The sequence below is a fragment of the Scyliorhinus canicula genome, chromosome 8 (assembly GCF_902713615.1).
Source record: "Scyliorhinus canicula chromosome 8, sScyCan1.1, whole genome shotgun sequence".
NCBI lineage: Eukaryota > Metazoa > Chordata > Chondrichthyes > Carcharhiniformes > Scyliorhinidae > Scyliorhinus > Scyliorhinus canicula.
The window spans coordinates 138,975,798-139,002,807 of NC_052153.1; the positions used below are offsets into that span (position 1 = coordinate 138,975,798).

At 43.1% G+C, this 27,010-nt stretch overlaps 1 protein-coding gene across 15 annotated transcripts in view; it reads left to right on the plus strand.

The window, feature by feature from the left end:
- mef2cb (myocyte enhancer factor 2cb) overlaps window positions 1-27,010 on the plus strand; it is a 302,736-nt gene that overhangs the window by 208,062 nt on the left and 67,664 nt on the right. For 11 of the 15 annotated variants that reach the window (XM_038805302.1, XM_038805303.1, XM_038805306.1 and 8 more), the window contains one exon: window positions 20,629-20,772. In XM_038805302.1, coding sequence (XP_038661230.1) covers window positions 20,629-20,772 — 144 coding nt within the window. Of the gene's footprint in view, window positions 1-20,628; window positions 20,773-20,828; window positions 20,967-27,010 lie in introns of all 15 variants that reach the window. The other 4 variants (XM_038805315.1, XM_038805308.1, XM_038805310.1 and 1 more) reach the window with 2 other exon arrangements.

Sequence of the window (27,010 nt, forward strand, 5' to 3'; positions counted from 1 at the left end):
AGTGCTGATATGAATAATTACTATTGGTATAAGATATAAGACAACCATTTATGACACTGTACTTCAACTGGACAGAAAACCTTTGAGAAAATAAAAATTGTATTGAAGTTTCCTTATAATCTGGTGGAGCCGAACTCTCATCCTTCATACACCACCTTCATTCCAGAATTTGGCGATTAATTCAGCTAGATAAGCACTCAGTAAAGATCTATATCCATTTTGTAACTAATAACTGCTGAAATGTATTTAACATTAAAAGTTTTAGAGTTTAGTATTAGAATCCATCGAATCCCTTCAGTGCAGAAGGAGGTCATTTGGCCCATCAAGTCCGCACCGACCCTCTAAGCCCATTTCCCCCACCCTATCCCTATAATCACCTAACTGTCACATCTTTGAATACTAAGCGCAATTTAGCATAGCCAATCCACCTAACCTACACATCTTTAGACTGTGGATGGAAACTGGAGCTCCTGGAGGAAAACCTCGCAGACACAGGGAGAACATGCAAATCCTATACAGTCACCCCTGACCAAAATCAAACCTGGGTCTCTGGCGCTGCGAGGCAGCAGTGCTAACAACTTGTATTCTTAAATGAAATGAAATGAATTGAAAATCGCTTATTGTCACAAGTAGGCTTCAAATGATGTTACTGTGGAAAGCCCCTAGTCGCCACATTCCGGCACCTGTTCGGGGAGGCTGGTACGGGAACTGAACCGTGCTGCTGGCCTGCCTTGGTCTGCTTTCAAAGCCAGCGATTTAGCCCTGTGCTAAACCAGCCCCAAAGCCTGTGCACACCATTCTAGCACCTTTTTCTTAAGATGCATTTTGTGTTATGTTTAAAAGTGCATTATTGCACCATATGCAGATACTTTAGTTTCAGGAGGGTGCATATAATTTTTGAACATTGTACTCAGCTATCTTAAACGAAATAAGCGATTTTCAGATGAAAAGTCAGAATGCTTCGTCAAAGTAACATACTGGAATAGTATTAATGGAATCTGAATCAAAGTATATAAAAATGCTGCCCTGTGTACACTTCCTAATGTCTTCTGTGCATTGCCAGTACTGTACAAATGTGCAACATATTGGCGTTCTTGGTAGAAGCCAATTCTTTTTTTAAAAACGCATTTTATTCAAACTTGTATCAAAGTAGGTTACAGCAAATAAACACCCCGGGAAACATTCTTCCCAACAATCAACTATACAGTTTGTACAGATTTTCCGCGACGAACAACTCGATAGAAGCCAGTTATTAACTGTGATTGCATTGCATATATATTTGAGTTATTGTTCATCTTTGAAGTGCTAAAATTGGCATCAGTAAATGATACTTTTTAACTTTTGTTCTCATCTGGTCTTAATTTTTTTTTGTATTCGATACAATACATTTTTGGAAAGGAGGGTAAAATGAAACAGGTGTCAGACAATTGCAGATTCAGAATAATAACCTAAAAATGTTGCACCCTGCACAAAGAATACCTGGAAGATAAAGGACTATGTGTGGAAAACAGGATGGGTCAGCAAGTTGTAAAGTGTCAATCTGGTTGTCCCGAATCAGGACATTGATTTGGAATATTTGCCATAACAGGCCAGTCTTGGTTTCAGATGGCAGGAATAAAAACAGAAAATGCTGGAGAAATATAGCAGGTCTGGCAGCATCTGTGGAGCGAGAAACGGAGGGAACTGTCTGCCTCTTTATAACTCTTGAGCTGAGAGAGACATGTGAGGGTTATTTATACACTGTACAAGAGGAGGTGGAGCAGCTGGATCAGAAGGTCAGTGTTAGGTGGGAGCTAGGAGAGATTGCAACAAAGATGTGGAGGACACGAGACCGAGGATGCATGAATGGCAGTGGAAAGGACTATGGAAGGTTCTAATAGTGGCATCAAGGTAGGATAGCAGCATGTGTTAATAGGAGAACAAAGGTCAATGCTTGGTGAAAACAAAACTTAGAAAGAAGTGACAGATGGCCCAGTGGTGGAGGGAACTCTTCTCTACACTGGGTAGATTAAATAGTCTGCTTGCCTGCTTTGCAGAACACCTACCTCAGGCTGCAAGCAGGATCCCAACCTGTCGCTTGCCATTTCAACCCACCATCTTGCTCTCCTGTCCACATGTCTGTCCTTGCCCTGTTGCAGTGTTCCAGTGAAGCCTCCTGCAAGCTGAAGGAGCAGCAGCTCATCTTCTGATTAGGCTTGTTAAATGCATCGGGACTTAACATTGAGTTCAACAACTTTAGAGTATAATCTTTCTCCACTATCTTTTTTTAACCCCAACATTTTATGTCCCAATGCAAACCCTCCCTCCCCCTCCCCCACTGGACCATCTGTCACTTACTCTTAAGTTTTGCTTTCACCGAGCACTGACGTCTGTTCTCCTGTCAACACATTCTGCTATATTACCTTTATGCCACTACCAGCACCTTCTGTAGCCCTTCACACTGCCATTAATGCTTCTCTGCATCATGCTACACAGATATTTTTGCAATCTTTCCTAGCTTCCACCTATCACGAACCTTCTACTTTGCTCCTCACCCCCTTATACAGTATAAAATCCATCACATTTTCCCCTCTCTTTAGCTCTGAAGAGGAGTCATAAAGACTTGAAATATTAATTCTATTTTCTCTCTGTACCGATGATGGCAGATCTGCTGAATTGTCTGCTTTTATTTCTGTTTGCCAACATCCGCAGTATTTTGCTTTTATTTGCTTGGCAGGAGATGAGACCGCTGCTTGGTTAGGGCCAAGCATGCCCCTGATAATTACAACTACAAATCTTGAACTGAAAGGTACAAATGATGTAGATGTAGGACACTATGGATGCGATCCTCCAGCCATGCTGCAGCGGAAAAGCAGCTTGCTGTGACACAGCATGGCCGTTGAAAGCCAGGAGACCCTGCTCCCGGAATCTACCTGACTCACAACACCTTGTGATATTCAGTGCAATCTTGCGAGATGTTGCAAAGTGAATCCTGCCCACAATGGGCTGGATCACTTTTTATAAAATCTGCATTTTGGAGCGAGTAAGCTTTACTCTATTGTGAAGATTCTTAAGGTACCTAAGGCTTTCAGATTCAATCCCTTTGCCTTGGGGACCGCGAGCAAGCGCTGCTTGGTACTGGTCCCCACAAATGGCGACCAGACGACACGGCACTCATGGGGGTCTCCCAAGGGGATTAGAGGCCCCCAGCTGCTTGCCCTTTGTGCAGGTGGTGCCACATGGATTCCCTGGCAGTGCCAGCCTGGCACCTTGATGGTGCGAACCGGGCACCGCCAAGGTGCCCAGGTGGTATTGTCAGCTGGCAGGGGCATTTTCTGCGCACCCGGGTCAGGTCGAGGTTGCACGGCCTGGGGGTTGGGGGATGTGGAGAGTGGAGCCTGGGGACCCTCCCATATTGCGTTCGGGCTGGGGGGAGGTCAGGGATTCTTTTGTGGGCCTCAAATATTTTAACGTCATTTACAAATGGCGTCCCGATCTCACCACAACAGGGAGGTCAGGGAGCTCCCCATTGTAGAAAATGGGGCTATGTGTGGCCTAGGCAGTGCGTTCCCTGTTCAAGCCCCTTATTCAAAGCGAGTCGCGTTGAATAGCCATGTGTTTCTCGGCACTAAGAGTGCCAGGAAACACATGGCTAAACGCGCTCGCTCGGGGACTTTGTTCTCATTTGGGAACATCTCGCCCAATGTCTGCATTCTGCTTGACACAGAGCACAGTCCTGACAAGGGGGCCAAGTGAGAAAAATACAAAGCATTTGTTGTATTAGAACCAGAGCTCAGAGGAAAAGAAAGAGCGAGATTCTTCTTGTTTAGGACAACGCATCAAATAAATTTTCTTTTTTCAGTTGCTCTGTGCTTTTTAAAAAAGATTTTGTATTTTTTAGAAGTATGGTATATTTCAACATTCCTTTTTTCAGTTTTTAGGCAAATGCTATTCAATGAAAATTGTTATGCTTGAAATGCTTAGAATAATGTAGATTATTAGCATTATCTGACATGATGGTAGAAATTATGAGCAAAAATGCTTTAATTTGCAAAAGTATCCATATTTTATTTCTGTAAATGCACACACATACCAATCCAGAGGCAGACAATTGCTGTTCTCTTTTCAGCCATTAATTTTGTGGGAAGGAAAGTTCAAAATATAGATGACTCCATGGGGCTGAAGTCTTGTACTCTTTGGCATGCTCAACCCAGAAGTTCTGTGAGTCTTGATAAAATTCAAACCCAACTTGTCGGGTAAAAATTCCCCATTATGTTTATCCCCTATATGTGCCAACAGTGACAATGCCCCTGGATTAATATAACCCAGAGAGGAATGTTTCCTTGTTAAGCATAATTATTGTAACCGTACCAGACTGCTTGATGGCTTGAGTTTAATTGTTTTATAATCAGCACATATGTCTGCAGGAGTGACCCATGGCTCAGTGGAAGTGTTGCTGCTTCTGAGTCACAAGGTTTTAGGTCTCTGAGTACTAGGTTCACATCCAGCAAAATAATCATGTCTGATGAAAGCAGAATGGCGACCTCCATCATATCTAGTCAGTTCTCCTGGTAGGGAGTTGTGAGTCAGGCTAATAACCAGTCCACGTGCAAAAGGATTCAGTTACGGAAACAGCCTGGAGCAGTGGAAGAAATGGGCTGCCTCAAATTAGGCAGAAAAGAGAGGAGGAAAACGTGTGTTTATAAAAACAGAGAAACTCAAGTCATTCATTGATGGAGGCAGCAGGTTTGAGATTAATATATTTTTTAATAGGTTGCCTTACGAACGAATTAAACTTGACTCATTAGCTATGAAATAAACATAATAAAGCACACTCTGGGATTGGTAACTTGGAGATTACTACGTCCACATGGTATTACATGCTCAAGAAAAAAAGGAATTGCTTAATTTTAAGCTAAATTGTGCAATTCAAGTCTGCAATAGTTTAATTTCAGGGATGAAAGAACAATGAAGGAAGCCAAGGATCTTTAAATTATTGTATGAGCTTTGATAAGCCAGACAAATTAGTTTGAAGTATAGGCCAGAATTCTCCAGCCGTTTGCCGAGGTGACTGGTCACTGAAAGGGGCAACACGAGTGGAGAAGGTAGTCAAGAAGGCATACGGCATGCTTACCTTCATTGGCTGGGGCATTGAGTATAAAAATTGGCAAATCATTTTGCAGGTATATAGAATCTTAGTTAGGCCACACTTGGAGAATAGTGTGCAATTATGGTCGCCACACTACCAGAAGGATGTGGAGGCTTTAGAGAGGGTGCAGAAGAGATTTACCAGGATGTTGCCTGGTATGGAGGGCATTAGCTATGAGGAGAGGTTGAATAAACTCAGTTTGTTCTCACTGGAACGTTGGAGGTTGAGGGGGCCACCTGATCGAGATCTACAAAATTATGAAGGGCATAGACAGAGTGGATAGTCAGACACATTTTCCTAGGGTAGGGGGGTAAATTAATAGGGGGCATAGCTTTAAGGTACAAGGGGCAAGAGTTAGAGGAGACGTACGCGGCAGGTTTTTTTACACCGAGGGTAGTGGGTGCCTGGAACTCACTGCCGGAGGAGGAAGTGGAAGCAGGGATGATAGTGACGTTTAAGGCGCATTTTGACAAACACATGAATAGGATGGGAATAGAGGGACAGGGACCCCGGAAGTGTAGAAGATTTTAGTTTTGACGGGCAGCATGGTCGGCGCAGGTTTGAAGGGCCGAAGGGCCTGTTCCTGTGCTGTACTTTTCTTTGTTCTTTGTGAGGTTTTCTTGTCCTGCCAGCAGCGCACCGCTGTCAACGGGTTTCCCAGCGGTGTGAGATAGCTTCAATGGGAATTCCCATTGACAGCGGCGGGAACAGAGAATCCCGCGACCAGCCAATGGCGCACCACCTCCAGCCACCGAGAAATATGTGGGTGGGGGGCAGAGAATCCCACCTGCCTAATTCCTCTGTTATCTTTTGAGCAATGATTTATCTCTTTTGCCTGCTTTTCTTGGGAATTTCCTAATACTTTCATTTATGTATAAAATATTCTATATTGGCCGGAATTCTCCAGTCGTTGTGATTAATTTTTCCTGTAGGCAGCACACAGCCGGTCGGGGTTACCCGGCAGCGTGGGATGGTTACAATGGGAAACCCCATTGACAAGCGGCGAGAAGATAGAATCTGTAGCCAGCGAGCGGCTTGCGGACAAGAAACATTTGGCTGGGAGACTGGAGAATCCCATCCATTATCAGAAATTATAAAGTGTGACAAGAGTTAATAAAGTAAAGAGTAAATAATCCTCAATTTTTCATATCTGCTTCAGTGCACTGCAAATGAATGAGAAACCCATCACTTGTTTCTAATATTCTGAAGTGTAGTGTTGTACATCACAGTAATGTGATGTATAACAATTTTTAAATTTTTTCTAAAAGTGAAGACTAAGGGCAGAATGCTCCCATCCTGTCGGTGGTGGGTTTTCTTGTAGGCCGGAGCCAATTAATTTGAAATCGACTGACGTAAAATCACGTTGTAATTTTCCCAATGGCGGGTTAATGATGAGTTAGTCTTCCCCGGCTGATGGCGTAAAAGTAATTTGCGTTCATTTGCACCTCATGAATGCTTATTAAGACAGCTTCCCGCAGGCCTCCAATCAGGTCTTCCAATCTTGCACCACGCCAGCCAGAAATTATATTGGTCGAAACTTGATTGTTGAAGAGTGACGTGCACAAGCAGTCGTCAGTTCACCAGAAACTTTGAGGTGAGTGCAACAACTTGCTGGCATAGTGCTGTGCTGCTCACCACTCTGCCGGGGCAGACCAGTTCCTACCCAACATCTCCAAGGACAGCACTGTGCTGCTACATCCATGGACCCTCCCGTGTCACCGTCTCAGATTAGTACTGTGCCAGGGGTTGCGGATTGCAGGGTTCTCCTTCCCCCTGGTGCCACACACCTGTATTTATCGGGACAGGATTATTCTGTGGGACTCATGCAGCCACCGTAACAGAGGTCCGAAGTTCAAACGTAGGACTGGAGTGCGAGGTGAGGCCACGATGGGTAGGCGGCTGATGAACATAAGGGGGGACAAACTGAAAGTAGGGCTGTGCCAAGAGGGAGGCGAATGCGCGCGGTTTCATGGTGGCAGGTAGAGGGGCAAGAAGGTGGATGAAGAAGACGAGCAATTGAACGCAGAGGGAAGACAGAGAGGGCGGACACTGGCCCCCGACAAGACTTGAAAAGCTCACAGCCAAGGGGGTCAAAGAGATACCAAATTGTTTACTGAAAGGGGATGCACTAAGATTCTAGATGCATTAAGTAGAGGTCCAAGTGGAGCATGAGTGCATCACACGTGATGGAATCGGGGCAGAATGGTTGAATCGAGGAACAGACTTCTTGAGGCTGCTAGCCTTTTTCCTCTGGCATTCTGTATGGTTTGGTGAAGACAGGTGGGCTCGAGAGAGTGAGATTAATGTGCTGGACTGGTATTTAAATATTACGGCAGGGCCTTCAAGTCCGCCAGCTGACAGCGGAGAGATGAATCATCTGTCGGCCTGCCAGGTAACTCAGAGGAGAACTCTCTGTGATTAATGAATGAGGATAGAAGCACAGAATCTGGCACAGGATCCTGCCATTCTGGCCAGTGTGAAAGGTGCCGCTGGTGCCACCCGCCACCACATTTAGGCCACGTTTCTCTGTTCTGGAGCCTAAGTGCTCCCACCAGTGGATGATGGGACCAGTTCCTGCTAGCACTGGGAGTAGGGCACATGTGCAAGTCACTCTCCTTAACCATGCACAAATACTCATGGTATCGGGCCGACATTTTGACATTTATAATTTACTTGAGTTTTTTTTCCAATTGTATGATCCTATCCATACTGTTGTTAGTTTTCTAGCGGTCCAATATATTTCTGTATATTCTGCAGTTGCATTATAGTAATTGCTAATGAATAATGTCATATTTGAGTGAGATTATATTTGACCAAGCAACATTTGAAGCTTAATTTTCCAAAATAAAAATTTACAGGCAGAATCCCCTTTTCCAAGGATATTATACAACTTTTAAAAAATTGCTGTGGGTTAGCACAATGGCGCGCTTCACACCTGTAGTTTCCCCAAATCAAATAAAGATTTGGCTTGGTGGTGTCATTAAACAGAATCAGAATCACCAAATAGAGACCAAGTAGTTTTTCACAGAGTGCAAGGGAGAAGCATTGATACTTCATTAAAGGAGCATTGCCAAAGGTCTATAGTAGTTGGTTATGATATGTGGAAAATGCCACGTTGCAAAATAGTTTAGATAGGTGGTAGTACAAATTAGCAAACACAGTCATTTGGCACTTTCATATATTTATTTAAAGGCACTAAATGGCTGACTATTCCTTTTTTTTTGTTCATTCCTGAAAAATAATGCTGGAGCATTGTTTTCCTGAAGTAATCATTCTTTATGTCGAGCGGGATTGACGTGGAATGCTGTTTAGAGAGTTTTATTCAGAGGCCAGGTGATTTTAGGGCGAGTGTTTCCCAGTGTAGCTGTTAAAGCAGTCGGTTTTATTTTATGATTATTTGTATGTTTCTTGGCTATTTGTTGTTTGTATTCTGTGCATATATGAATTAATATGTATGTGTAGATGGAAGGAAATGATCGACTATTGAAACCTAAAAATTGAGGACCGGATTTTCAGTCATGGAGAAGCTGCGGGACCTAACGCCAGGAAAAGTGTGGGGTGCTATGAGATGCCTTTCCTCACAATGGAGCTGGTCAGATCAGGAGTTCTGGGTCTGAGCTGGCCATCCTTATGCTGTGCTAACAGAAACTGCGGAACTGGGAATGGGGCAGAAATCCTAGAATCCGGTTGTGCTCGCCTTTATTTTATGGCTTCAGAGTCGTCGTGATTTTCTGCGAAAATCCAACCCTTGGTACACATAATAAACTGAATTCCATATATTGAGTAATATGGGACTTGCATGTGTTGATAAGCAATTTGTTGATACATTTGGTTCGGTGGCACTGGGTTCGGGAGTGGAAAATCAGCCAAGTTTCTGCACCAGATTTCTATCTAATCACTTCTGGTTGAAAATGGCTTTCTCTGGAAACAACAAAGCTTTGCAATGATCTTTCGCAAGGTTTCAAAATTAAAGAGCTGAAACTAGCTAATTCAAAGATTGAACTGGAGCACTCTTGGCCTGAATGGTTCAGTACTGTGGCAATGAACCACTGGGAATTAACAGCAATTTCACTTGGGGCTGGGAGCAATTAACTGAGCAAACTGCAGTTATGCTTTCTCATACTTCTAGATATTACATCACCGTATTTCATGTTTTCTATGCTGTAAAGAGATAGACGTGATAGACTTAGTGTCATTTATGTCAAACAGCAAACCTGGAGGCATTGTAGAAGACAGTAACACCAATCATTTAAAGGTATCAATTTCTGAATTATTCCAATGTAAAAATAATATATAAGGAAGAAGAATATTACCTTTTTAAGTAAACCAGAGTGTTTCTTTGAGATGCATGTTTTACTGCACCATTTGGCGACCTACATTTTCTTTGCTCACCGGAATTTAATTCCTAGCAAGGTTCCCTAGTTTCAATATGACTTGTTTTCCATTTTATTTGGTGAACATAGAAATTATGCAAAGTTAAAAGCGGCCAGGATGATGGTGACATTTGTTTTTTAAATATATTTTTATTGGATAAATTTTTAATTATAACAAAATAATACCACACTACATCACCAATACATAAAGAAAGCATGGAAAAAATAACACAATCAATACTCAAGAACCCCACTACACAATTCTTCAAACATTGAACTAAGAAAAAACTAAACCCCCCCCAAAAACAGCTGACGGTAGCTAACTCTTTGAAAGAGGAAATTGATGTCTGCCATCTCTAGTGGGACCCATCAACCGACCCCCTAATGATGTACTTGACCTTCGCCAGATAGAGGAACTCCATTAGGTCACCCAAACAGGCCGAGGCACTGGGCAGAGTAGGAGGTCTCCACCCAAGCAGAACTCACCTCCAGGCTATCAACGAGGCTAGGCAAGGACATCCGTCTTTACCCCTGTCTGCGGCACCAGCGTGTCAGAAACCCCAAAATTGGCCACCAGCGGACAAAGCTCCAGAGGATATCAAGAATCTCTGACATGGTGTTGAAGGAGGAGACCCAAAAGCTTTAAAGTTTAGGTCACGACCAGAACATGTGGGTATGATTATCCCCCACCCCTGAGAAAAACACTCATCCTCTTCTTGGTCGGATGCGCTCCGTGCTCAACCTTGAACTGAATAAAGCTGATCCTAGCACATGAGGAGCTAGACTTGACCCTGCGCAGCGCCTCACTCCACACTCTCCCCCCCCCCTCCCCCCCACATCCAAAATAGAGCTCACTTCACCCTTCCACTTTCTCTTCACCTCATACAACAGAGCCTGCTCCGCCAACAGGATCTGGTAATAAATATCCGAAATCTTCATCTCACCTGCATCAGCCAGAGTTAAGATTCTGCTGAAGAGAGAGGGCGAAGGTGCCAAGGAACATGAAGAAATCTGGAACCTGAAAATAGCTCAACAAATTAGTCCTCGGGAATTGAAATTTGTCCAAGAGCTCCTCAAAACCGACAAAACTACCCTCCACAAACGAGTCCCCAAACCTCACCAAATCCTCCTTCCCCATGACCTGAAGATCGAATCAGAACCTGCTGGCACAAAGAGATGTTTACTACAAATAGGGGCTGGCAAAGGCATAGAGCCACACTTAAAATGTTGCCTGAACTGCCTCCAAATCCTCAGAGTGGACAGCACAACCGGACTCAAGGTAAATTTTGCAAGGGAAATTGATCAAAGCAGTTACCAAAGCCCCCTCGCTGGAATCATGACAGGAGCCTGCCTCTGTCTGCCCCATATGGACATCAACTCCTTCAGCCACCCCAGCATCTTTTCAATATTAGCCGCCCAGTAATAAAATTACAAATTAGGTAAGACTAAGCCACCTGACTGTCTCTCTCTCTCTGAAGAATCGCCCGACGAATCCTTGGGGTCTTGCCCGCCGAAATAAAGGAAGCTATTGATTTGTTGACTCTGACAAAGAAAGATTTGTGGAGAAAAATAGGGAGACACTGGAGAATGAAATAAAAGTTCTCCCGAGGTTTTTATTTAACAGTCTGAACCCTACTCGCCAAGGACACTTCTGCAGGTTAGAATTAACCCCATTCACCAGAATAGCATAATTTACGAAGGGAGGCTTAATCATGGCCCACCCAGATTCGCAGATAACAAAAGTTAGGTCTGGCAAGGAGAAAAGACAAGAACTCCAGATCAGCTACCCTCCCTGGGGGATTCACCGGAAAGTATTTGCTCTTGTCTAAATTCAGTTTAGACCCTGAGAAGGAGCCAAAGCTACTAAGTATCTCATCCATGGCGGAGATTGGGTCCTTGATATAAAAAAACAGATCATCTGCATACAAGGACATGCAGGCCAGGATTCTCCGAGCCGAAATGGCGCTCGGTGGGGGGGCGGGGAATGGGGCCTCAGACCCGCGATCGGGGACCACCGATCGGCAGGCGCGTGTGTGATCTGGAGGGGCCTACCTTCTTCCGTGCCAGCCCGCTCTGTGGCTCCGCCAGGTTGTGCGGCGCCGGCGTGGACCCGTGGACGGCCACTGCGCACATGCGCAGACCCACGGTGGGCAGTGCAAGGCTCATAACCCCACTCATAACCCCACATCAAAGACAGCTAATCTTTTCATAGCCTCTTTGAGCTATCAATCAAACTGTGAATTTTGGATCCCATGCTAGGTTGTGGAAAGCAGTCAAATATTAATAATGGCAACAAACAGCTATTGTAACTTGGGGCAGGAAATATTGTTTGAGGCATCTGTTGGAAATTTTCTTAAGGGCCTCTTTTAATTTTCGGGGGCTAGATTTTGATTTATGGGGCTCCCTTTTCATTCACCTTAGTTCTATTATAAGGTGATGCAGTCACACCTTCTGTATTTGTGAGGATTTATTTCCAGGTTTCCTTCTTAGATAGTTATCACAGATAGATTCTATATTATAGAGCAGCTGATCCAATCTCAAGACAAAGCATAATCTGATTAAAAAGCATAATCTGATTTAAAAAGTATGTTAACCAAGTGTCAATCTCTCTCTCTTAGGGGCAGCACGGTAGCATAGTGGTTAGCATCAATGCTTCACAGCTCCAGGGTCCCAGGTTCGGTTCCCGGCTGGGTCACTGTCTGTGCGGAGTCTGCACGTCCTCCCCGTGTGTGCGTGGGTTTCCTCCGGGTGCTCCGGTTTCCTCCCACAGTCCAAAGATGTGCGGGTTAGGTGGATTGGCCATGCTAAATTGCCCGTAGTGTCCTAAAAAGTAAGGTTAAGGGGGAGTTGTTGGGTTACGGGTATAGGGTGGATATGTGAGTTTGAGTAGGGTGATCATTGCTCGGCACAACATCGAGGGCCGAAGGGCCTGTTCTGTGCTGTACTGTTCTAAATCTAAATCAACTTTTCCGCAGTCTTGAAGGTGCATAGGTCAGACTTGCGTCTGTTTCTGTAGCAAATTATTGCTGGAACAGGTCGCTAGTCTGTCACCAGGGGCTTAGAACTTGAGGGGCATTACACCACATCAAGCATAGCCTCACTCACAGACAAGCTAAGGAGCAATTTAGCATAGCCAATCCACATGATCTGCATATTTTGGACTGTGGGATCCGGTGAAAACCCACACAGACATGGGGAGAACATGTAAACTCCAATCAAGTGTGAATGCTAGATTAAAAACGTATTTCGCAAAGTAATGCCTTTGTTTGGCAATGTATGGCTTGTGCAATAGAAGTTCAAAACCAGAATAGAAAAGCATAGAAAATAAGTGACAACAGTTTTAATTAAATTTGAGAGATCCATTATACCCAAATATAGCAAACATATAGGGCTGGATTCTCCATTCTTACATTTTAGTGCTGACGCCAACGGAGAATCCGGGCTGTTTCACGATGGGAAAGGGGCACCACTCCCACACCGATTCTGCTACCGGTGAGGACAAGCACCGGCGCTGCATGAAACACCCGCGGAATGTGCAAAAAATGGTGGGAGAATTGCTGGGTCCGTGCTAAACATGTGCAGGGCTGATGAGCTGCAGCCGCATAGAACATAGAGAAATACAGCACAGAACAGGCTCTTCGGCCCACGATGTTGTGCCAAACTTTGTCCTAGGTTAATCATAGATCGTGGAATTTTGGACACTAAGGGCAATTTATCATGGCCAATCCACCCAACCTCCACATCTTTGGACTGTGGGAGGAAACCGGAGCACCCAGAGGAAACCCACGCACACACGGGGAGGATGTGCAGACTCCACACAGACAGTGACCCAAGCCAAAATCGAACCTGGGACCCTGGAGCTGTGAAGCAATTGTGCTATCCATAATGCTACCGTGCTGCCCTTAAGAACAAATTAATCTACACTGCATTATTCTACCATAATCCATGTACCTATCCAATAGCCACTTGAAGGTCCCTAACGTTTCCGACTCAACTACTTCGACAGGCAGTGCATTCCATGCCCCCACTACTCTCTGGGTAAAGAACCTACCTCTGACATCCCCCCTATATCTTCCACCATTTATCTTAAATTTATGTCCCCTTGTAATGGTTTGTTCCACCCGGGGAAAAAGTCTCTGACTGTCTACTCTATCTATTCCCCTGATCATTTTATAAACCTCTATCAAGTCGTCCCTCATCCTTCTCCGTTCTAATGAGAAAAGGCCTAGCACCCTCAACCTTTCCTCGTAAGACCTACTCTCCATTCCAGGCAACATCCTGGTAAATCTCCTCTGCACCTTTTCCAAAGCTTCCACATCCTTCCTAAAATTAGGTGACCAGAACTGCACACAGTACTCCAAATATGGCCTTACCAAGGTTTTGTACAGCTGCATCATCACCTCACGGCTCTTAAATTCAATCCCTCTGCTAATGAACACTAGCACACCATAGGTCTTCTTCACAGCTCTATCCACTTGAGTGGCAACTTTCAAAGATCTATGAACATGTATGGCTAAACCCCCTGCACACGCATATATTGCACCGGAAACCATGGTGCCGGTTGTGCTGCACCACGTACCCGTCCATCTTGACCCCACAGCTCACCTCCTGGCCACCACCCACTACTCCCTCCAGCCCTGGCTGAAGCCTCCCCCAGCCAGCGACGTGGCTCTTGGCGGTGTACGGCAATGCTGGATACTGTCCGCATGTCCCCTCTCTCTCTGTAGCCACCACGCCAGGCTCCTGACCGCTGAGACCACACATGGACCACGCTGTCAGGGACTTGACCCATCGGAGGCAAAGCATCGCGTATGGGCCCGATAATGTTCTTCAAACGGGGTTGCGACTGCATGCGTCACATGTCACGATGGCGGTGATTTGGAGGGAGTGGAGCATCGCGACCTGGCGTCAAACCGGCACCTGCCGCAATTTAGCCGTCGGGAGCCATTCTCCGCCCGATTGCCATTCCTGATTTCAGCATCGGGCAACGGAGAATCCTGCCCATTATATCTGACCTCAATATTTCAACTATTCATTCAAATAGTGCCTGTAATACATGGTGAAGTCCATACTAACAACAGAACATGTTTTTGCTGTATTATGTATCATGCTTCAGTATAAAAACGTGTCATCACGCATGAGCTAAGGTTTCCTGCTCTGCATCTGAAAAGTCTTTGTTCATCACCTAAATAGAATCCCAATTTTAAACAATAAACTAACATCAGGGGTGGGATTCTCCGACCCCGCGCTGGGTTGAAGAATCGGCGGCAGGCCGCCCGAATCGCACCACGCCGCCCCAATGCCGGTACGCGATTCTTCGCAGAGTGGAGAATCATTGGCGCTGGCGTGGTTGGCGCGGCCCCGGTCGCGGGCCGCTCTACGCGGTCGGCCCGCCGATTCTTTGGCCCGGATGAAAAAAACAAGTCTCGCCGACGCCATTGTAACCTGCTCTGAGCCGGCGGGACCTCGGCGTTGAAGAATCGGGTGGGGCCTATGGGGAGGGAGGGGGGCTCGGACCCTGGAGGGGGGCCTCCGATGTGGCCTGGCCCGCAATCGGGGCCCGCCAATCGGTGGGCCGGCCTCTGTAGCTGGGGGCCTCCTTTACTATGTACTGGCCCCTGTAGCCCTGCGCCATGTTGCGTCGGGCGTTGAAGGAGGCCACTGTGCATGTCCGCATTAGCGCCGATGGCACTGTGTATGCGCGGATCCCGTGGCGCACAGTTTGCGCCGGGATCGGCAGCTGGAGCGGCTCAAACCACTCCATCGCCATGCTGGCTCCCTGTAGGGGCCAGAATTACTCCTGGCAGCTGCCACCGTAAAATGCAATGGCGTTTATGACGGCGTGGACACTCTGCCGCGGGATGGGAGAATCCTGCCCCAAATTCATCTCTAATTCCAACCTTTTGACGCAATGGACTGAGTTTCCCAAATATTGGCAAAGGATGAGAGCGGGCGGGAGAAGTGGCACTGAAGCAGCCAGACCATCTGGCCTTATGAAAAAAAAGGCGAGGGGCAGTAAAACAACATTAATCTGGCAGGGTTAGCTCTGGTTGAGCCGCTCGGCACCAACTTGGATTTTTGACGATCAGGATTTTATTTTAAAGATCGTCCTGTGCGCAAATGTTACAAAGGAACCTCCTCCTCCCACTCAGTGGCCTAAGTGGTGAAATCCCAATGTTTGTAAACATGAACCATGTCAAAGAGAGCTAAGTGCATTCCAAGCACTAAGTACATTCCAGTCATTCAAGCATGTAATTTCACTGCACTTACCTCTCTTTACATACATTGAGGTTTCACCACTTGGATCACTGAACCATGAATGGAGATGAATGAATCACAGCTGCAGATGGTTTGTAGAAGCTGTCAATCATAGACTATTACTGGAAAGTTATGAATGGTTTGCAGCTAAAGAGACTGGGAACCAGATGCAGGTCACAGATGCTCCTTTCAGGAATGGACACGTGGAGCTGCAGGATACCAGTCACAGCTGTAATTTTTCTCACTACCCCATATGGATTTTCTCTAGCTTCCACATTAGGGTCTCTTTTCTGGAGGGGGGTTCCTTTGGGAAGGGGTGTCTCCCTATTGAAGGGGTCCCTGTGGGGGATCACCTACTACAGGGGCCCTTGTGGGGGTCCCCCTAATACAGGGGTCCCTGGGAGGGGATTTCCTCATCACAGGGGTCCCTGGCCGGGGGTTGGGGTTGTGCTACCCCCATACTTGTGGGTGAGGGGGGAACAACTAGGAAATATTGGGGTGGGGGAGCTGCTGTGAGGTGCAGGGGCGGGGATGGTGCTCGGAGCCAATTTGCAGTGTGGAGTGGGATTAAGGGCCGACATGCGGTGCAGGAATTCCATTGCATTTTTGGTGGGTGTGTGGGGGCGGAGCAATGGGAAATCCTGCCGTTTGGGGACTCCCATTGGATTCACCTTCCCCCCCCCACCCTTCCCAAATGGAGGTGGAGAATCCGGGCCAAAATCTCTGTGGATAAATCTAGCCACGTGGACATCAACAGATCAGAAAGAATGCTCATCACAACCTTCTCAAGGGCAATTTGCAGTTGGTAAACGCTGGCCTTGCTCACATCCCAAGAACTAACTAAGAAAAATTCCGTCAACCTTTCCCTTGGAAACAACAAATGTTGGGCAAGATTTTATGGCCCGTACCACCAGCGGGAACTTGCAGTCCCTATGAAGGCAACCCCCCCTGCAGCAGGAAGGGTGAGTCACACAAAATGGCATGGACATTGGTGGGACCGGAAGATCCCACCAGCAACCAATGGCAAGTTGCCTTTGCCATTTGTAAATGCACCGCAGAGGAGCTGGAAACCCCATGCATTGGCTTTTATATAAGACATTTTTAGTGGCATGAACAAACATCACACCAAGGGTACACAAACTCTGCAGTAATGCAATAAATATCTGTTTTCTTAGAAGTATTAATAAAAGTAATCTTTACTTGCAACAGTTTATATTACAAGTATTATACAGTATTATAATTTAAATGGGGTGGGAGGGCTCCATGATTACTAATCCATTTAAAAAGCTGTTCTTGAACCAAACAAAACAGATCAAAGTAGTTTGTTGTATGTGAATTGCTTTTAGAAATTTCTAAATGACATGATATGTTGCAAACAAATACAAGTCTCTTTTTGAAATTACAGGGATTTAATAGTTTTCTTCCAGAAGATAGGCTATATGCAAACCCAATAGATGACATTGAACCTTTGAAGCTGTGCTACTTCCGTCCAAAATTTAAATAATTGAATCTCATATCTTTATTATAAATAGGAAATATTGTGTGATTCTACACATTTCTCTCATTCCACACTGTAATCCTATTTTGAAGAAATATAGCAGCATTTTTAGAATGTCAAATGTCGAAGAATGTTTTGCATGTTAAAACTACAATGTCAAACAGTGTTTATGCAGTGATGAATAAGGAAAACAAATGAGACAAAAATTGGTTTGTTACTTATTTTGTTGCTGAAGCAAGAGTTTATGACATATTTGGTAGGCTGGGAGAATGTGTTTTTGACAATGTTGGAATGACAAAGCTGCAGTTCAGGTCCTTTAGAGATTAACAGAGATAGTTATTGGAGACATCACAGACATAGAGCCATCTATGGCCATGAAGCTGAACCATCTGTTCTGATTGGCTGTGTCAAGTGATCTTCCCCAGACAACAGGTGCAGATTTGCTGACAGGTGTGGATATCTTGGATGAGTAAAATTGCTGATGGCTAATAATGTAGCCACGTGTTAGATTGTAAAATGCTGAGCTCTGACAGAACACAAAGCCAACTTGCATACTTTCAGATCACTTGATGCCGAAGTTGGCCCTCCCCCATGCCCCCGTATGAATTCTTGGGTGGTGAGGTCAAAGATCTTACTGAACCCTGTGTAAATGGTATCTGTGTTTTACGGACGCCTAGGAAATGTAATCCTGTCAGTTGGGAAATGGCATAAGAATTCTGAGCTGTTTTTCTAGCAGGGATTTACTGGAAACTTGTTGGAACTCGGCTTCAGCCAAGTTGTCTCAAATCTATCGACTGCTGCATTTTGTTGTTCATTGAGAGGCACATGAGGACTATTTTCACAAATGTGTAGTCCACACTTGTAGTTCATTGAAAAAGTTCATGAAACTGCCTTTAAAGATAAAACATGACCGCTTTAACATATGAAAATTCAAGCAAAATTAGCAATTATGAAGTAATGCACTTGCATTTTAGAACTGATAGCTTGTTCTTTACAGACTTGACCCAATTATTGCATAGAATTCTATAATAAAAGTGACACAATTTTATAATGTGTTTTGAGTACATGTTTAGCTAAAGGGTTACAGGTAATTCACGTCATGATTTATGTAAAATTGCTGCTTTGATTTTTTTTTTAACTCAGCACTATCTCTTTCATAATACCTGCCAATTACTAGCAGCTTTTTGGTAACATTTATTCTTTGAGGAAATCACTGCTGTGACATTTGCACCTGTCAACCATGGAATATTGCTGGACAGCTGGTAGTGTCAGGAAAGGGGACACTAGCAGAGCAGCTGAAAGAACATTGCAGACAAGAACAGAAGGAAGCTGACAAGTCAGTGTGTGGCCATCAGGTGGTAGCGACTAGAAATTGCCATTCTTTAAGTGTTGTCTTATAATTGCATCATGCCAAAGATACTGATATATTTTCAATGCACACTGGGTAGTTAAAAATCAGCTTGCGATGCACTTTTCCCAATTTGGCAATAAAGTAATCTTCACAAAGTTCCTTGGGTTATGATCTTAATAATTATGCCTTGTTTGTGCCTGATACTCTTTGTCACTGGCCCTGCTGGAATTTTCAGGGTCAGTGGAAGGACACATCATCTACTTGAACTATTTGGTCCCAAATGCCACTTTGAACACATCTCCAACGTTTGCCTTCCCATGACAGTCATAAATTCTGACAATCTCCCACTCTGCCCCCAGGTCAGTTTGGAGGGAAGGATTTGCCCCGGTCCCATCTCCCAACTCTACCATTGTTTCCATCAGAGTCCTGACCAAGGGGGCTGATCTGGCTAAATGTTTATTCTTTTCAAAGTCCTGGCATTTTCCCACAGGAACATGAGACAATTGGAATATCTGTGTATAGCTGTTACGACAGTGATTTTATTTTTGCACTTGTCGATTTCTAGGATATATGTGTTGTGTGTATGTGCTTAAACATGTTCGTGCAAATGGAAAATTCATGCTTTTACGACACAAACTGCAGAGAATTTCATTTATTAAGTTGAATAAGGGTTGCATGCTTTGCAAATGTATCTTTTAAGTAAGAAGTTGAAAAAAATCACAGAAGTAGTAAACTAATATGCACTTCAGTAGGAGAGGTGCGATTATTGCCGCACCACAGTAGTCACTCATTTTTTCGCATCGTGGAAACCAATTCGGAAAAAACTTACACTAAAGCAAAATTTTGCAAGTCTTATTACCGCTAGCATTTTACTGAAAAAGCTTGCCCACATAACCAGATTTCTTTAAAGCTCCCACCAAAATCCAGATGTCTTAGTAAAGAAATCCTGGTGTCATTCATTGGGTGAATTCATTCATACTAGTAATCCAGAGACCCAGAACAAGATCTGGGAACCCGGGTTCAAATCCCACCATGGCAGATGGTGAAATTTGAATTCAATTAAAATCTGGATTTGAAACCATTGTCAATTGTACGAGGTCTGCCATCCTTGCCTGACTCCAGATCCACAGAAATGTGGTTGACTCTCAAATGCCCTCTGAAATGGAGGGCAGTTAGGGAAGGGCAATAAATGCTGGCCCAGACAGCGACTCTCACACCCTGTAAAATGAATAAAAAATAATGTTACATACTGGCTGTTCTGTTTCACTAATTTATCATTTTTCACAAGAAATATTTGGTAAAATAAATATTGCTGGAATAACAATGAACAAAATTAGTAATTGATGAGAATAGAACATTTCTATTGCAGATGCAAGTACCTGGAGCAAGAATTCATCGAAATCAAAGAACAAAAATGCTTTAAAAATGTGAAAGCTAATGGCTTAGTTAAGTAGAAATGATGGGGGAAAGTTTTTTTTAAAGTTTTTGGGGGCTACACCAACATCAAAATCAAACATCTAACAAAAAACATTTTCACTCAACATACTTTAAAAGAGGAATATTAAAATATTTTCTTTCCTTTCTGTGCATTTTGCTTATAACATTGTGGAATTTTTGGAGCTATTAACATGGAAGGCAAAATGCTCAGTTTTGAAGTTAAATGGCTATTAATCCCTCAAGGATCAATAAAACAGTGGTTACATATACTTGAGGTATAAAAGGCTGTTTCAATTGGTTGAATTGATGAGTTCATATAAATTGTATAGTATTGTTCTAAATAGTTCTGAATATAATCACACCAGAGGTTGTAGCCAATGATTGGTATTTACATGAAATGTATATGGATCCTTTCATATATAATAGTGTTAGTTTGGTTTCTTTCATTTAGTATGTATTCACCATCTTTGAACTTAAATGGACTACAGTTTTGATCAAAGTCCCTCAGTTTAGACATCCTTTATTCCGGTGTGTCCCTTGTGATCTGTGTAGAAGTTTGAACTTTACAAATTGTGTATTTCAGACGTTGAGAAAGAAGGGACTAAATGGCTGTGACAGCCCAGACCCAGACGCAGACGATTCAGTGGGTCACAGCCCTGAGTCTGACGAGAAGTGCAGAAAAATAAATGAAGATATTGATCTAATGATCAGCAGGCAAAGATTGTGTGTAAGTACGAGGGCCCTCCTTTATTTTTACTTCTGATATTTCTCTGAACCTGGCAGGCATTGAACAAGAAAGAAAACAAAGGCTGTGACAGCCCTGATCCTGACTCCTCTTACGCTCTCACCCCACGCACTGAAGAAAAATACAAAAAAATTAATGAAGAGTTTGATAATATGATCAGGAATCATAAAATACCTGTAAGTACCATGAGTTAGATGGCTGCTCTGCTAATAACTGCTGCAGTAATCTACTTTACCCTTTCAGTGCAGGTTTCTTTCACTTTAAATTGCATTAAATGTAGTTTTACATATAGCTCACAAACAAGACACCTTCAAATAGGACAAAATAAACCCTTATTTATTATCCCTATTTATTTCACCAATATTCATAATTCAGATTACAATTCCCTTTCTGTTTCTAGTAAATAACAGCAATTTTTTAAAGAAAAGAGCTATGCATAGACAATCACTATGGAGTGAAATTAACACCCAAATTGTTGCCAGATTGTAACTTATTTTGAAACTTTACAGTCCATTTAAAGCAGCTAGTTGCCATCCCTCTAAAGCAGCTATTAGGTGCTTTCTGAATTTCTTATTCACATGTGATTGACCGAAATTTTAAATAGAAGAACTGAGAGTCTAAAATTAACAGGAAAAATGACTGTGCAACAGTCTACAACAGGAAGTCGATCTATAAAACCTTTGAATTTCAATATTCAAATCTAAATAAACCAAGCAAGAATAAATAAAGGTTTGCAATAAAACCACAGAGGAGATTAGGGAACCATATAAATTGAAAAATACTGATCTGTAAATAAGCCATCCCTTCCTAGGAGAGCATTCACTATCAACATATGTTAGTATCAGTGTGTTACATTTTGTCAAAAAAGATGTTTGAGTGAAAGATTTAAGACAGATACTCACAACTTTCTCATCGTTTTAAAAAAATGATTGAAACATGCCCATACTGTCTCCTTTATAAATGCAAATAAACATAACCTTATCGTAAAGCAGTTTTCTTTAATAATTTAAGGAAAACAGTAATTGTTTAAATAGCCATCGATTTTAAGTTCCAGTAAATTTACCGCACATCATGACAAACCTGTGATTATATCATTTTGGTGAGAAGATAGGGGCCAGAATTCTCTGGCTGTTGGGATTCTCTGTTCCCGCCAGCAGAACACCCCCACCCACGGGTTTCCCGACTGCGTGGGGTGGCTTCAGTGGGAAATCCTATTGACAAGCGGCGGGAGATGAAAATCCCGCCACCAGTGAACGGTGCACTGTCGAGAAACACGCGGCTGGGGACTGACAAATCCAGCCCAGGATTTTTGTTATAAAATGTCACTGAACCACATGCAATTCCATTATAACTGTAGAAATTACACTTGATTATTGCAGAATAGTGATTAATTTCACCCCCCTTCCCCCACAAAAATGTTGACAATTTCTGTCTTCATTATGTAACTCGTTCTTTTCTCAAATATTTGTATTTGTGCATCCCAAATTTTAAAAAACAACACTGAATAGAACTGTTTCCATCTCAACCCTCTTTTCACTCAATGATTGAACAGAAATCACTGGTCAACAGTACTCAAGCAATGTGTCAAAATTTCCAACTTTGCAGTGCAAACTCTTGTGCTCCAATATGGCTATTTGCTCACCTACTACATGTCCCTATATTAATGATATAACCATGTAAGGCTGAGTGTGCCAATCTTCAGTGTGATGCCATACTGTACTAACATTCACTTCAGATCAGTTCGACACTGCTTCTTTTACTTAGGATCTTTAATATCCATTGCAGAAAAACCTTTATTCTATATTTCTGACCTAGGTTCAAACCCAAGTACCCTTGATGAAAAAACAGTGCTGTAACTCAGTCTACTTCCTTGTCTTTGTTCACCACCCACCTGGTCATTATTATGCATGTGAGGAAGATATCGTTGGGGTTATAAATACCAAACAGCAAGATATCTTTGACGTTTATTCTCATCCTATTAACCTCATGGACTTATTTACCACGTGTTTGTTCAATTAATAGGAAAAATAGATGTTTCACGCAGTAACTTTGTAATATGCACATAGGCATAAATGCATTTTTATGTGATAATATATCTTACTGCATAACACATGCACGACATGCATGCAATATCACATCACTGACTGTCAGTTTTATAAAAAATTTAAAACCTTTTAAAAGACAATTTGGGTAAATAAAAATATTTCTTTAGCAGCAACTATCATATTTGTACATTATTAAATGCAGTTCTACATGTTTCCTTAATATTAAAAATAAAATATTATATCAAAATGCAACATTTGTGTTAAAAATTAAACTTGATATCTGTACTCAAAGGGTTAAAGCTAACTGCTTGCTGTAGAGAGTCAGTTTGCATGAAATCCTGTTGATGAAATTCAAACACATTGTGTGCTGGGGTGATTTAACAGGATTACAAAAATTGCTTTGTGTCCCGTCAAGAACATTTTATATTCCTGCCTTAACACTAAGCTATTCCGTTGACAACTAAACCAAAACCTCAACACTCATAGTCATTCATATGCCTAGCCAGAAAACTGAGAGAAATAACATAACTTCTGCATGTGCTTACAGTTGCATGATTATTGAGCTCGCCATAGTGATCACCTTATAATTCTGTGTGATCTGCTAAGTTGGGCTTTAATTTTTTCCATTATTTTTAAACTATGCTTGTTATTATGAATATAAGTACAATAGTTTTTTTTTCCTAATACAGCAGTATGATTACAACTGTTATTCTAAACATTTAAATTTGTTGTTTTTTGCTCTGAAAATCAATATGGGGCATGGTATATAAGTAAATATTTCAGTTTTGATTTAGAAAAAGTTTATTGGACTAGTATCACAAAATAAATAAAATGAATATTACTGTCTCCAGCTTCTGCTTGTGACAGTTCATACTGTGGTCAGTGTGGTTATAAAGAGCAGGGCGTCCAGATTCAAGTATTGGATGCCGTCATCTCACAGGAAGGATGGCACCAGCAAAATGACAGCTTACTAAAAGCCCACACATACATGGTGTAGTATCACCATTTCAAATCGCCTCACCCAGTAGACCACAAAATACGGGCGGAAAGGACATGACTGAGGAAGGTTGAAATGGTGCATCCTAGAGAAGACATGGTCAGAAAATAAAAACAAAGAGCTATTGAAGACCTGACTTAATGTGGGGACCCTGAATGAACTTTAGACACAGCCTCCAATCCAAAATCTCCCATCAAAAATAACATTAGCACAGCCAAAATAAATTTAATACGTTTGCAACAGTCTTTCTTGTAAAAGGTATGTTGTGAAATTTCCGTAGCATATTCATGTGGAAAGTCATTTAAACACTATTGAATCGTTGATCATTTTAAAATACCTTCAAGTACATGTTAATGAACAATAAAATACTTGCATTATTGCATAAATTAAGTTATCCAGTTGGACAGAGTAAAAAAGCTTATAATTTAAATTAACTTCAAGGTAAACAGTTAACTAACTGGTAACTTCTCAGAAGATTGGACTCCATAGCAGCACTGGGCTGGAAGCCTTGGAGCAAGAAAATGGTTCTTCCCCCACTTCTAAACAATTCTGGCACAGACCCTTATGGTGCCCGTTGCAAGGTCTTTCGCACCGGCATGCTGTCCATGCACCCAAAGCATCATCAGTGCTGTTATCATGATATCCAGCTAATTTGATGTTTATTTCAGTATCTTCATCTGGGAATGTCTAATGTCGGCCTGAGCACTGATCACACCCAACTGAAGACATTCAGCAGCACGTTGTTCATACACAATGGAGCAGCTTTCAGATATTCTAGTCGCCTACTGCATTGATTGTTCCCAACATTATTACCATGATCAAACAGCCATTGCCTTCAGGAATCCAGAGTCCACCTTGAGAAGAGGGGAGGCAGTGATGGTGCATCCTGAACCCCTTTGCTCCAGATGGGGTATAAGAGAGCATCTCTAGCTTGTTCATCATGCTTGTGAGTGAGAGGAGGGAGTTGAGAGGCATCAGACAATGACATACCATCAACTTGAAAGGTCTTGGCGATGCCAATTGCAATGGGTTAGGTTGCAGCCAGCCCACGATGCAGAGCACTGACTCCTCCATCAGGCTGTGTTGATATTGGCATTGCCTGTCACCCCCCAGTTCTGCTGCTGAGACTTTGTCCTGCAGGAGAGAGGAAAGAACGTTACCGATTGGGTTGCCCTGTGTTTAGGTAATATGCCTTCCATAACTGAAAAGCTGGAGGTATGTGGCAGCTACATAACTGGAAGGTGTGTGATCATAGAATCATAGAATTTACAGTGCAGAAGGAGGCCACGCGGCCCATCGAGTCTGCACCTGCCCTTGGAAAGAGCACCCTACTTAAGCCCACACCTCCACCCTATGCCCGTAACCCAGTAACCCCACCAAAGTTTTTTTGGACATTAAGGGCAATTTAGCATTGCCAATCCAACTAACCTGCACATCTTTGGACTGTGGGAGGAAACCGAAGCACCCGGAGGAAACCCACGCAGACACAGGGAGAACGTGCAGATTCCACACTGACAGTGACCCAAGCTGGTAATCGAACCTGGGACCCTAAAAGCCACAGTGCTAACCACTATGTTACTGTGCCACCCGCTGTGGACCGTGCCGCCGCGGTGAGGTGCAGTATGTGAATGCTAGACATGTGACCTGAAAGGTAGGGACTGCTGCTGGGTGAGTGACAGGTGTATGGGCAATGCACAGCAATGTGGTTTGGTGGTTGTGAGATTACAAGTTTGTTTTGCCCTTTATTGACAGAAAAAATTAGTATAATTCAGAATCAAAACTGTTTAGTGTTGTCTTTGATGTGAAAACTATTTCATTTATGCTATGGGTGCTATAGCATCAGTGACACCATGAGCATCATTAATAACCTGATCCTCAAGAATACCATACAACAATGTAAAAGTCTCTTGGCCTGCTTACAGTTAGAAGAAAACGTTTGCCCATGCTACTGACAGCTGCCACATTTGCCAGACCATAAGACGCACCAGAATTTTAAAAATAAATATTTGTGAAGAAGTATTTCCATGCATGTACGTACTTAATACGTACGTTTACCTTTACAGACACAAAACAAATTGCAGCACAAAGTTTCTCTAATCGTAGATGCCCCAGAATTCCTCATCACTGCCATCGCAATCATCATCACTGGTGTTATTTGAACTGCCATTTTCTTCAAATAGTGCTGCCATCCAGGGCATTGCTGATATCACATTTCTTGAATGCCTTCCTTCGCAATTGTCAAACATACAGTCACAGACACACACACATGGACACACACACAGAGGGACATGGACACATACACATGGACAATACACGGACACCTGTAAAATGCTTCTTGCTTCATTGTTGGTGTAAAGTTGTGATTTGGAGCTGCCATCGATTTGGTCGGGCTTTGTGCATGAATGCTTCAAATGGTTTATTGATTGAAATGTCCAGGAGCTGCAATTGGCCAATAAGATCACCTAGAATCACAGCTGGCTGTGTCTTCACTTCTGTAACCCTGCTTTTGGGGCCCCAGTTATATGTACCACAACTGGTCACATGCTAATAGGGCTGTTTTTTTTAGAAGGTCCCTTGAATGTTTTGACCCACACTTTCTCCAGTCAATGTTGCATCCTTTCTTCATTCATCCATTCCTTAGGATCAATGTGAACAAAGATTTCATGTGGAATTTCAACCTTTGGTGCCTATTTGGGGGCTAGTTTAGCACAGGGCTAAATCGCTGGCTTTGAAAGCAGGCCAAGGCAGGCTAGCAGCACGGTTCAATTCCCGTACCAGCCTCCCCGAACAGGCGCCGGAATGTGGCGACTAGGGGCTTTTCACAGTAACTTCATTTAAAGCCTACTTGTGACAATAAGCGATTTTAATTTCATTTTCATTCATATTTTCTCTTAAAGATCAGTAATGACATCAGTTTTTTGCCATCAGTAAAACACATCAAAACATCAGTGCAATGGTTGTTTCCATGGCCAGACATTTTTATTGGTATTGTTTTAACACATTTAAAACCAGTCTTGGTCAATGGAACATCAAAATTAGGGGAACTTTGTTCATTTGTGCCTATATATCCAAGGGGCTGTTTAGCACAGGGCTAAATCGCTGGCTTTGAAAGTAGACCAAGCAGGCCAGTGCACGGTTCGATTCCCGTAACAGCCTCCCTGAACAGGTGCCGGAATGT